Raw genomic sequence first — 12,457 nt, forward strand, 5'->3', positions numbered from 1 at the left:
CCCAGTGAGTAGGAAGAAGAGCCTGTCGGTGGTGGGGGTAGCTGGGGCTGTGATTCTGCCATGGCCTGCCTTCCCTGAGTCTGTCTGTCCTCATCAGATGTTAGGACTGTTTTTCCCCAGAACAGAAAGTAGCCACAGTGGCAAGAATAGTCTTGGTGAGCACAAACCAAGAAAAGAATCAGCCAATCAGCAGCAGATGGAGGTCAAAATCAGAGTAAGAAACAAAGGATCAGAATGACAAAGTAGATAAGACCACAAGAGTAAAGAAAATACTGAAGGGATAGATATAAAGTTACACATGCTTCTATGGATCTCCCAGACCTGGAGCACCCTGCTGAGAAAATTTCCCAGTCACAGAATCTAATAATAATAGTTATAAGTAACTCCAGCTGTACAACAAGTAGTCTAGTATCAGCACATTTATTCCTCCAAAGTGCATTTGCCCCGCTGGTATGAATCTGAACTCCTACTCTCATTTTCTCGTTGAGGCCTTTTCTATGCAATTCCCAGGATGGCTGGCAGTCATCTTAAAATAACCCCTAAATGTGTTTTTTTTTTTTCTTTTAGAGAGAGAGAAACATCGGTTTTGTTGACCCATGTATTTATGCATTCACAGCTTGCCTGTAGTATGTGCCCTGATTGGGGATTGAATGCACAACCTTGGTGTACCAGGATGATGCTCTAACCAACTGAGCCACCCGGCCAGGGCTTAAATGAGGAATTTCTATTCTCAGGAGTCATTATTTCTACTATGACATTCTAAGTGACCAAGAATGAAGACTAAGGATTCAAAATTAATTATCAGATTAATTTGCCTAAAACCAATTTACCTAGAGACAATTAGTCTAAAATAAGTATTTATCAAATCTGCAGCATTCTCAAAAGGATTTAGCAGATTCACCCTTCCACTTTATATTGCTGTTGTCTGTATAACCTTGAATTGTTAGTCAACTGAATATGCCACATGCCCGTTCATTTATTTAGAATATATTGGCATTTTAACAGCATGGATATGGAAGTTAGACCAAAGCATAAAATCATATTGAGCTTTGTTACATTTTTCAAGGCATCTAATTTGTAAAGGAATATTGGATTAAGAAACACAAAAAATGATACACAAAAGTCTGTACCAATTATATTTATTACTAGAAACTTGAAGCTTTTTTAAAAAAGTGTTTGAAAAGTAGGTAACAGAGACAGATACCCATAAAGGTAGCAGGAAGCAATTTCATCATTTACATATTGCTGCAAATTTGATAAATTGATGTTGATAATTCAGTACTCTTGGATGAAGAGGTATAAATCTTTGAAATACTCAAAGCATGACAAAAAAGAACAGAACACCTAAAAGGCTAAACAAACAACCCAAAAGGGATTTGAACTTTTGGCAAAAGTGGTTGAAAATTTAAACACAAGTTTTCAATGAATTGATTTTATGAGATCTAGCTTTTTTAGGTGAACCAATTTCAGCCAAATTGACTAGAACCAAGTCAAAGTGTTTTGCCCCTCTGGCTCCCCAGAACCTCCAAGTTTGGGAATTGCAGTAGATGTAATCCTGGATCCCTCTGAAAGGTGGCACCTCTGGAGTAGTGAGCTACTGCTAGGCAACCAAGTGTAAGAGTGACCTGAGAAGAAGGGAAGTGAGTAGGTGTGTGGGAGAATATGCCCACGGGTGCATATACTGGGGGGAAGGGCTCAGTGCACTTACACCTAGGGAGCGTGGATAGCCTGAAACTTCCTAAACATCTCCCCCAGCAACCTCACACCCAGAGACCCACTCATTACCTCCTCCCCCAGCTGAGAAGAGGAACCAAGAATAGGCACCCCAGGCCCACGTGAGTCCCTGAGAAACAGGCAACACAGGCAGCAGGCCCACCTGGAGCTGGTCTCCATTCCCAACAGAGAGGTGAGCATCTTAGTCCTTGCAGAGAAGGTGGCCAAGAAATAACTCATTAACAAGGTCCACCTCTTCATGTAGATACAGAAATAAGATACTGTGGTGTGGTAAGAATCTGGCTGATCCCATGTCTGACCCCATCCATGTGTGGGGCACAAAACTGTCAGAAGCTCCCATGATGTCCTTTCTTCCTATAATCCAGAACCAGAACACTGTTTGATTTATGCACAGACATACACTGGAGATCAGACTAAAATCAGACCTTTAGAGTATACTGGAACCTGCCTGTGTGTGCCTAAGTATATGGTACCGCATAGGTTGCACATGTGGAAAGAAGGCCAGTCACCCCCACCATGGTAACAGGAAGGTTCCTCCTCCACAATCCATTTGGAATGTCATGATCTTTGGGTCTCTGGTTCTTGGGGCCCTCCCCAAAGGACTCTTCCACCAGGCCTGCAAAGTACATCCTTTGCCTCAGATGGCCTCAGGGGGCGCCCACTGGCCAGAGGAATTTGTCAACGGTGGTGATGACAGCAGCAGTGACTACAGCTCAGATATAGTTGGCAGGGAGCTGTCGAGCATTGAGCCGCTGCATGTGACAGCTGTGGCAGAGCAAGTGCCCATCCAGAGGGAAGCAGCAGCAGCCTTCCTCATCACTCAGCTGCATCCGGCAGTCCTAGGGAAAGAGGACATCTAGTTGATCTCAGCCTAGGCACCTTGGACACCTTGGAAGTCTGCCATGCTCAACACCAGACTTCTAATGACTAGAAGAAAAAGGGTGAGTGGGAACAGGACTGACTCCCAGAATAGAAACCAGAGAAAATACCTCAGCTGGACACCAGGTGTCGCTGCTATAGTAGAAATAATGAGAGGCTCCATTTCCAGAGGATACCAGGAGGCCCTATAGTTTCAAGAATCTTGACTTTAGGTAAGCCAGATTCAGAAAGGACTAAACAACTAGGACCAGAGTGACTGGCTGGAGGATGAGAAAGAGACTGGAGATAGGTCAGAGCACTTTCCTAGTGTTCCATACTCTATACTCTCCTACACTCAAGTCCTAGGACTTGACTTCCCTGGGTCCTATACCAATTCTCCAGGAGCCCTGGCCCCAACACTCACCTCACAGTGATAGCACTCAAAGTGATAATCTCGGTCCATGGATATCACTCTCACAATGTCCTCACAGCCCTGAAATAATGCAGACCCCCAATGAGGATGAGAGCAATAAGACAATCCCAACTCCACCCTCCCCCGTACAGCACCCCCCACCCCCACCCCGCCCCAGCAATTGGAAGACCATAAAAAGGCCTCCAGAGCCTCTCTGCAGTTCTCTGTAGCTTTCAGGTGGCATATGCAAGTCCTACTGGAATTTTCCCCCTCCTTTTCCTTGGCCTCAGGGGCTTGGCCTTCCCTACCTCTCCCAGCTATAGGAGAAGTAAAAGGAAGGGAAAGGGGTAGGCTAAGCTGAGGACAAGGAAATCCAATAGGGTCTGGTTCCTCATCCTTAGCACACCCAGTATAAATCATTTCTGATACCTTCCTACCAGCCCTGAGGGTTCTTCCCACCTTTTTCCAGCCCCTACATCTGGGATCCGGTGACCTTGACCTCAAAGAAAGTCTCTTCCTTTGGACTGGGGGAGAAGAGACAGAGCCCAGGCCCAGTGAGGCTGCCAGACATGTCCAGGCACAGATGTTAGGGTCAGGATGGTGACCCTGAGAGCAGAGTCACACGGGAATCTTCACAGAGTACATTCCTCAGCACCACTGTATCCCGTGGGAGGCCAGGCAGCATGTCCCCATCCCTTCCCCAGAGGCAGCAGCACTGGCTGCCCTGCAGGAGAACCCAGACATACTGACCTCTGAGGGGAGGATGGGTTGGCCACAGGCTGCACATTTAGGAGCATAATTTCTGAAAGAGAGAGGGTGGAGATGAACTGATATTCAGCAATCCCTGAGCCCAGTTCCATACGATATCCCAAGGGGTGGACTCACTTGTGGTAGTCGGTGACACAGTACACCTGATTGGAGAAGTCAACAGTAAAGGGGATGCCATCCAAGCACTTGTTGCACACGATGCATCGGAAGCAGCCTGGGTGATAGGACTTCCCCATTGCCTGTAGGATCTGGCCCGTGGAGTGGGAAGAGAATCAGTCTCCCTCCAGTCCCAGCTCTTCAGCTACCCATGATGTCCCCTGTTGCTCCCACAAAACTCACCCAACCCCTTGCTATCCTCCCAGAACAATGCTATGACATCTGAGGCAACCAAGGAGTCTTAAAGTGGAGGCAGAAACCCTGGAAAAGGTTTTAGAGAGGACCCAGCCTAGTGGGTCTCAGCCCTAGCTACATAATAAAATCATCCAGGGAGCTTTTAAAGACCACCAAAGCCTGGATCCCACCCCAGAAGTATTATCCAGGTGCATTCACCACAGGCTCTGCTGATGACCCAGGCACCGATATTTTTCTTTACTCCTTCTCAGGTGATCTGCTGGGCTGCCAGGGCTGAGCACCACTGGTTCCAATTCAATCACTCTTTCTTACAGAAAAGAAAACAGTTCCAACTGATTCTATCCAGTAGCAGAAAGGGGATTAAGACCCAGAACCCCATATTCCTAGCAGGGCTGGAGGGCCAGACTGTGCCTGCAGAATTAAGGAAGATCAGATCACACAGGTCTAGGGATGGCAGGGTTAGGTGTCCAGACTTGATCTCAGAGGCTGAGAGAAGCCACTGTAAACAGTTGCTCTGGGGAAGAATGGATGAAAGTGACTCTCTGGTGATAGGTGCTGCCCCCCTGCTTTTCTCATTACTCCTTTAGTCCCTGACTCTGCCCCTCAGCCTTACAGTCTCTGCTGAAAATGTTTTACTTACCTTCTCCAAAATCAAATGACCACAGACACAGCACTTCTCAGCTGCCTCCTGAAACCCTGAAAACTAGAGACCAAGAGAGGATGTTACAAGCTGAGAATGACCCGATGGCTGGAATCTTAATGGGCTACAAAAATGAAGGTGCCAGTGGAGGAGTCAACTCTAAGCCCAGGGAGGGGATCCCTCTCACTCACCAGATAATCTTCCTCACAGTACACAGAGCCGTTGACGCTGTAGAAAGCCTTGCAGCGCAAAGTTCTCCCTGGAAGCAGCAGAGAAGGGGCTGGAGCCTATCCTGGTATCCAGGAACAGGGCTTCCCCACTCAGTGCTCTCCAATGTCGTGTAATGCATTTAAATCCTCCCAACTGCTGTCTGCTCTCACTCCCCACATACAAAAAAAAAAAAAAAACCCCATCTGATGCAATTCCAATCTGCTTTAGCCTCATTTTTGCCAATCTCCCCTCTTCTCTGCTCACTGCTCCTCTAACTCCTGCCTTCCTCTCCAGCACCCAGTGCACAAGGAGCCAAATGGGAAAACAAAGCCAACCACAGGCTGAGTACATGGTTAAAGGAGCTCTGAAGAAGGTGGTGTATAATGCACAGAGATGATCACAATCACACTGTCACAGACCTTGCCCTTTCAAACTAAGAGTTGAGCCTCTTTGCCTGGGCAAAGCTATCCTGCTCTCCAAGCCTGATCTGTCTCCCTCCAGGGATAGTCTCTACAGAGGTCAGGACTTATTGGAGTTACTGCTGAGGACAAAGTGCTTTGTATGGGAGCAAAGTTGGTCGTGTTTCCTGCTGCACTAGGCTGCTTCCCCAAGCATAGAGGGACCGAGTTTCCAGGGTCAGAGGCAGCTCAGGATCTTCTATGAGCAGAAAAGGCAGGACCATTTCCCAGGTAACCAACACCTAGGCACTACTCTGGGGCACCTAAGTTGTCAGGAATCGGGGAGGAGTGAGACCAAGGTGGAGAATGGGTCTTTCTTCCACCTCTGCCCTCTTCTCATCAAAATCTCCACTCCCAGCTCTGCCTAGTGGTCAGAAAAGCTAACTTAGAAACTTATGACACACAGGGGAGTAGACAGGGAGAGAGATACCTGGAAGAGGCCCAATAAAGAGAAGGACAGACAGATAGATGAACCTAAAGAGAAGCAGCCAGAGGCTGGTGGGTGGGGGTGGAGGGTGAGAGAAAAGCTGAGCACCCGGAGTCAGACAGGCAGAGATAGGAGATTAAGGGTTTAGCAAAGGAATCAGAGTGGGTAAGCAGTAGGGAGGAGGTAATGAGGGACGTGAGAGAAGGGCTGGGGTGTTAAGGCCACTGGGAGCAGGTCCCCTCCCCCTGCCTCGGGCCTCCTGAGTTAACAGCAGGCATTCCTGGAGCGTGATGTCATCAGCTTGGCATGGCCCCGTGGCCTGCACTCTAGCGAGGTGGCTGAACTCTGACCAGCCAAGAGAAAATCCCCCTCGCTGCCCCCCACAGTCCCCTACTCCCCCAGCCCCCCCTTCCCACATTCCAATCTTTCACCGTTGCCCCAGGCAACTGGGCTGCCCAAGACCAAACCCCACTCATGAGAGGTGGGAGTCCAGGCTGGGCACACAGGGAGGCAGAAGAGGAAGGAACAGAGGGGAGGAAAGAGGCTGAACAGAGGGAAGGCTTATTCCAGAAAGCAGACCTAAAATGGGGGTGGGAGAACCAGGTAGAGACAGAGAAGGGAAGCAAGAGAGAAGGCAGAGCAGTATGGACGTCCAGACACATGGTGGGGACAGCTGCTCTGAGAGCAAATGAAGGGGCACAAGTTCTGCTCCTGTTTCCCTAGGCACTTGTGATTGTGTATGTGTGGGAAGTGCTCGAGGCCTCGGTCCAGGTCCAGGTCGGGGGCAGCACTCACCACAGGAGCAGCAGACAAAGCACTGGGTGTGGTAGAGGCTGTCCAGGGCCTGGCAGGCGTTGCTTTGCCCATAGATGCCTTTGTTGCACTTGATACAGGTGCCTGAGGGGAGAGATGTTGTCAGCATCATACCTCACCCCACCGCCCTGCTCAAAACCAGGGATTCCTGCTCTTTTCTAATTGTGCCAGAGGACCACCAGTCAGAGCCCCACTTTTATGGGCTCCTTTCTGGGAAAACACGATAGTGAGAAATGGAATGCAGCAAGGTCTTGCCTGAGCAGATCCATTCCTATTCATTGATTAATCAACAGATATTTTCTGAGTATCTGTCTTGTGCCTAGCAAATTATTGTGTTTAACACTGTGAAAACTGGACAAAAGTCAAAGATAATGCTTTGACTTTTCTATGGCTTTCTAATACTTACTTTCTATTGGGGAGAAAAGGCTAAAGAGGCAAAGTACAATCCCTATTGCACTATGTGGGACAAATAGTTGTAGATGCCAGTCCATATAGGCCCAGCAGCAAACCCAAAAAAACCCCAGAGAAAGCAGGCCAGGCCCAAAAAGCCTCTCTGGGACCTGTTTCCCCATGTGTGAAATGAGTTGGTATTCGGCTACAGAATGACTTCTCACTGCTCCAAACCTCCAGGCTTCCAAGAATGGAAAAAGAAGGATTTGGCTCAGCAATGAGTCCTATGCAGAGGGCACCATGTGAGCATGACTCCTGGAGGGAGGTGGCTGCTGAGAATGCAGGGTGTGTTCCCAGGGGGGTTGCATAGGAAGAGGGGGAAGGGTGGCAGAACCCCTAATGTCTCCTTGTCATCTTCTCTCATGAGAGGGACAGAGCTGAACTGCTTTTCCCCAACATCCCCCCTAAAATACATACATCTGGCTCTGGCACCCGCCTTTCCTGGGTGTGTCCTTCCCTTCCTCCACTCCCCAATTCCAGGCCCATGAGTGAGGGTGAGGGCCTGTCTTTGGGGAGCAGATCCCAACGGGCCTGCCTCACCCCACCCCACCTCTAAGCCTCGGCACACTGCCACACTCCCTGCCTGTTGGGGCCCATCCCTGTCTTTGCCCAGGGGCTTGGAAGCCCTTGCAGCAGCTGCAGCAACTGATGGGCCTGGGCCTGTCCTGCTCCCACCCTCTGGCAGCTGGGCAAAGCTGTAGCCAAGGAAGAGGGCCCCTATGAAGGGCAGGAGTAGGAGGGTACAGTTAGGCTGGGGGTTCTGTCAGAGGAGGCAACCTGATCTACAGGGAGAAGAGGCCCCTACCTCTGGGGTCAAAACGTGGCCTCCCAGTGGAAGTGCTCTGCCCGAAGACTGCCATGCCAGGGGGCACAGTCAAAGCTATTTCTTTGCAAAGACTTGGCTATTATGGAAAGGCAAGAGCAAACTGCTCAGGCATGTCGACCTCACTTCCTCTAACCCAGGATATCCACACCTAGATTCTTCCTACCATTTTATCACACCCTCTCTGAGCTCTTTTTTCCTTTTGGCTCTGATGGCTTAGCCAAAGAAACTTCTTTCCACCAAACAACTATTTCTCCTGGGGCTCAAAAGAAAACTGCAAAAAGGATCCTGTTACATTGTCTCCCTTGACCAAAGCTTCATCTGTTTTGGGCTTTCCCCTCTAAGGATAGAGGGAAAACGATGGAAGGGTTTGGGTTAAACCAGGCATGGCCCTCCAGCCTGCAGCCCTGCTCTGTACCTTCTCTCCAACCTTCCCTCTCTGGCTGGGGTTCTCTCGCTACTCACATTTCTAGCCATAGAGGTCTAGAGCATGGGGTCCAAGGCAGGAACATGGACAGGGAGAAAGATGAGATGCTCGGAAAACTGAAGAGGCCCATAGCCCTGGGGATGAGCCCTCCACTTCTTTCTGTTCTTCCTGTCCCAATCAAATTAGTATTTCTTTATATAGCGAAGTGCTGCCTGTAGGTCTTGGCTAAGAGTTCAAGACCCTAATATCCGCCCCCCCCAGCTGAAACATAAAATCAATCAATACTTCTTAAAGACGTGAGGGGAGAGAGACAACGACCAGGCTTCCTTAACAGCAACAGAAAAGTAAGAAGCTACTTCTAGCCTGAATTCTGAGCAGGTAATGGCCAGAACTTAAGACCACGTTGTTCGGGCAGTTACACAGGGTTGTTGTCCATCAGGGACGATGGTGTCTCAGCGATCATGCCTTCTGCCCCGACTTCCGGACGGGGAAAATAGAAGCCGACACCACCTGGTTTCCCCTTAACTGCACGCAAGCATCGAGCCAGCAGGTCTGGGGCCGGCAACAGTAGGCTTCCTACTTTGCGACCCGGAGTGCTTCACCCCACCCCCATGTCCCATTTCCCCAACTGCGGCCACAGCTTCGCGCGTGTTTGGGAGCACTCCCTCGCCCCCTTCCGCTGCACCCCACCCCTCCGCCCTGCACCGCACAGCCCGCCCCACCCCGCCCGCGGGCACCTGGAACGTAGGGACAGGAGCCGGCACGCACGCGGCGCGCCCGCCCCGTCCCCTCCCCCCTGCGAATTCCCCAAATTCCTGCGGGCGGAGCCTGGGCCCGCGTGGGGGCTCAGCGCACAGAAGCCTGCAGGGGCACCACCACCAAGGGGGGGCAGGATGGAGGGATGCTCTCACTGCCCCATGGCCCCTTCCCCAAGAGGCCTGCTTCGCAGAAAAACCGAGACACTAAAGCTTGGCGAACTGGGACTCCAGATATAATCGGGGGGATTAGAATTCAGCAGGAATAAGAAGCCCCTAGTCCATGTGAAACCCAGTAAGAAGTCCCTCTAGCCTCGTTTCTAGAACCCGCATCTCCGCCTCTGACTACCCGGCGTCGGCAATTAGGGTTGTCGGGGCAGTGAGCAACCCAATGCAGTGACGGGTCCCTTCCTTTCCCTAACCACTCACCGAAGTAGTCCTCTCTGGCCTCCGGCTCCCGTATTCGCGGTCGGGTGGCCTCTGGAACGAAAGGACCTGGAGGCTCCTCAAGACCAGACGGTTCTATCGCAGAGGGTTCCCCACGGGCACCGACCTCGCGTCCACCTGTGCCCACCGTCAGGCGCAGCAATGCTGTTAGCTCGTCCTGGTATCCGGCGCCAGACGCGCAGTCCCCGTAGCCGGTCACCGAGTGTCGTCCGGGTTGCACCCCTCGTTTCTCCAGGGGCCCTGTCGCTCCCACTCCAGCCCCGGCTAGAGCCCCAGGGCTGCCCAAGGCCGGGGGATACGAGTGGCGGCTTTCCTGGCAGCCGAACCCAGGGGGCCGATGAGCGCACAGTCGGTCCAGGGCAGCGCGGAGCTCGGGGTAAGCGGACTGCACCCCTCCCGAGGAATAGCCCGCCGGAACCCCTGCCAGAGGTGGACCAAACAGGCATGGCCCGACGGGCAGGGGGCTGCCGTGGCGCTGGTCGTAGCCCATGCTGATGCCACTGGTACGGTTGCTGCAGGGTCGGCTACCTCCGGCTCCGCCGGCCCCCGCCCCGTCCAGCAGCAGGCTGCCTCGGGGGCTGGACGGCTTGCTCGCGTCGCTGGCTGAGCTACTGGCGAAACTGGAGCGGGGGCTTAGGGCTGGGGCCGTGGTCTCCAGCCGAAAGTCTGGGGTGAATGACTGAGGTAGAGGCAAGGCCCGGGTGGCAGGCGGACCCCCGGAAAAGGAGCCCTCGTAGCGCTGCGCCTCAAAGGAGGCGCGCGGGTTCCGCTCAGCGTCCAGGGGGCCTTGCTCCCGGGCTGACTCCAACGGCTCATCCCCAGGTCCCCCAGCACCTCCGCCGGGCCCTGATTTTCTAGGTAACCCCGACCCACTTAGTCGCCCCTTGCCCGGTCCGGGGGTCCCATCAGACCCAGACCGGCTAGATTCACCCTTTCTGCGGCCGAACTTAGCGCTGCCGGAGTCCGAGAGTCTTAACTTCTCCAGCAGGCGACTGGCTTTCTCTCCTAACCGCTCCATACCCTCGGGCCTGGGGCCTCCAGCCCCTTTCCCGACAAGCACCCTGCTGCGTCTCGGCCGCCGCTTCTTTTTCCCTGCGGCCGGACTCCGGTTCCCCAGGGGCACAGGGTAGGCACACGAGATTTAGCGGGCGGCCCGGGTGCCGGATGCCAGGAATCCCACAGCATCCCCCAGCAAGAGGGGCTGTGTCCCCCCGCGCACCAGGGGTTAAGCAAGGCTAGAGGGGCCTATGGTCGCGGCTGTCCCATCCGAAGGTCTTTCTGTTCACGCACCAAGTCGCCCAGCCACCCCACTTCTCCTCTTCCCAGCCCCCGCCCCCCTCACTCGCACACTGCACCGACGGGACTTCTCTCCCAAACTTTTGTCTGCCTGGCCGGATCTACTTTCCTGGAGGGGCGGAGCGCCGAGTGCAGGAGAAACAGGAGTGTCTGCGCAGGGATCTCTGGTACGCTGATGGGGTCGGTGAGAGCTAGTACTAACTGTCCTGGAAGTGGAGATCCGCCGACTGAAGAGGAGGGCAAGTTTGGGCAGCTGCTACTACATCATTCAGTGATTGGGACAGGAAAAAGTTAGGGTGGGACTCTTTGTCTACAGTTGGAATGCGCGGAGGGGCACGGTGGAATGTGGCGGTTGTGTACAAGGCGATGCGAAGCATGTTCTGCGCAAACACCAGGACTTTGTTCCTACCGTGGGGACTAGAAGAGCTGGAGAGAGACTGATGCAGAAGTAATGAGACAGGGAGGGGTCCATAAAGAGGAAGACAGGGAGAAACCAGAAAGGTAGATACATACAGAGGTTCAGAGACGCCTACGTTGAGTCCAGAAAGGGTAGGAAGCCCGTATAGAGAGGAGGTGCGAGACAGGTAGCGAGAGGAAAGGGAGCAAAGGGGATCGAGGGTGATGCAGGGACCAAAAGAATAGACTAAGAAAAAGAAAAAATTGCGTAAGTCCAGGGAGAATGAAAGATAAAGAAATAAACTTAAATAAAAAGACAACACTTTCTGAACCCAAAGCTCTGTGTAGGGAGGCAAGGAACTTGAGCGTCTACGAAGAAGGAGGAAAAGGTTTGGAATTCATCTGTACCTTTAAGGTTAGGACAGATCGAGGCATAGCCCCCTGGTGTTGGGAAATGAGATTTTTAGCAAATATTTCAGGTGACTGTGGGGAAAGAAGGTCTGGTTTTAGGGCTAGTGAACGCCTCCCCCTTGGTTGGCCCACAGGGGCTTGATGATAAAGAATAAGTATTAAGAAGAATAGATGTCATTTAAAGGAGATAGCAAGTGAAAATGATCAGGGTGGAAAAGGAAGAGAGGCTGACACTGGCCATACTAGAAGGATCAAGAATAAGGAAAAGAAGAAACTATAGCTGAAGCTGAACATAACCAATCAAATACCAGCCAATTGATTTTGCCCAGACTAGCATAGCAGGGGCAAGGGATGGAGGAAGTAGGGATAGAGAAAGAAAGTGAGTCCTTTGTATTCAGATAGTAAACGAATATGAAAATTGTATGCAAACAAATCATACATACTACTTTTGGCTCAACATTTTGAACACCTTTTATAATCTTAGTGTAGCCTTAGGGAATGGGGAAGGAAAGGAGGTTAATATCTTTTGCGAACTTAATTTGGCACCAACTACTTGGCTTCTTTGTCCTAGCTGCATGCATTGTTTCTCTGACCTCATCTCTCTTGAGAATCAGCCTCTCTTTCCCTGGTCAGGCTTACAGCTTTTCTCTGATCCAGAGGAGAGCTTACTATCAGACTGGAAGCAGGGAGGACTGAAAGCATTAGTAATAAAGGGGAGCTATCAGATTGCACCCTAAACTTGCTATGAGCAGCATCTTCAGAATTAAGTATAGGGCTCTCC

The 12,457-nt window shown here is 51.6% G+C and overlaps 1 protein-coding gene across 1 annotated transcript; it reads right to left on the bottom strand.

Moving 5' to 3' along the window:
• Window positions 1-1,122: 1,122 nt before the first annotated feature.
• On the bottom strand, window positions 1,123-10,937 carry AJUBA (ajuba LIM protein). Its single transcript, XM_045841218.1, has 8 exons — window positions 9,556-10,937; window positions 6,654-6,755; window positions 4,955-5,022; window positions 4,764-4,826; window positions 3,890-4,020; window positions 3,755-3,806; window positions 3,017-3,085; window positions 1,123-2,573 (listed from the first exon to the last, which is right to left on the bottom strand). The coding sequence occupies exons 1-8, from the start codon at window positions 10,589-10,591 to the stop codon at window positions 2,448-2,450; spliced, it is 1,647 nt and encodes a 548-aa protein (XP_045697174.1). The 5' UTR covers window positions 10,592-10,937; the 3' UTR covers window positions 1,123-2,447.
• Window positions 10,938-12,457: the final 1,520 nt, after the last annotated feature.

This window comes from Phyllostomus hastatus, unplaced genomic scaffold (assembly GCF_019186645.2).
Source record: "Phyllostomus hastatus isolate PE091 unplaced genomic scaffold, TTU_PhHast_1.1 phas_contig_348, whole genome shotgun sequence".
In the NCBI taxonomy this organism is placed as follows: Eukaryota; Metazoa; Chordata; class Mammalia; order Chiroptera; family Phyllostomidae; genus Phyllostomus; species Phyllostomus hastatus.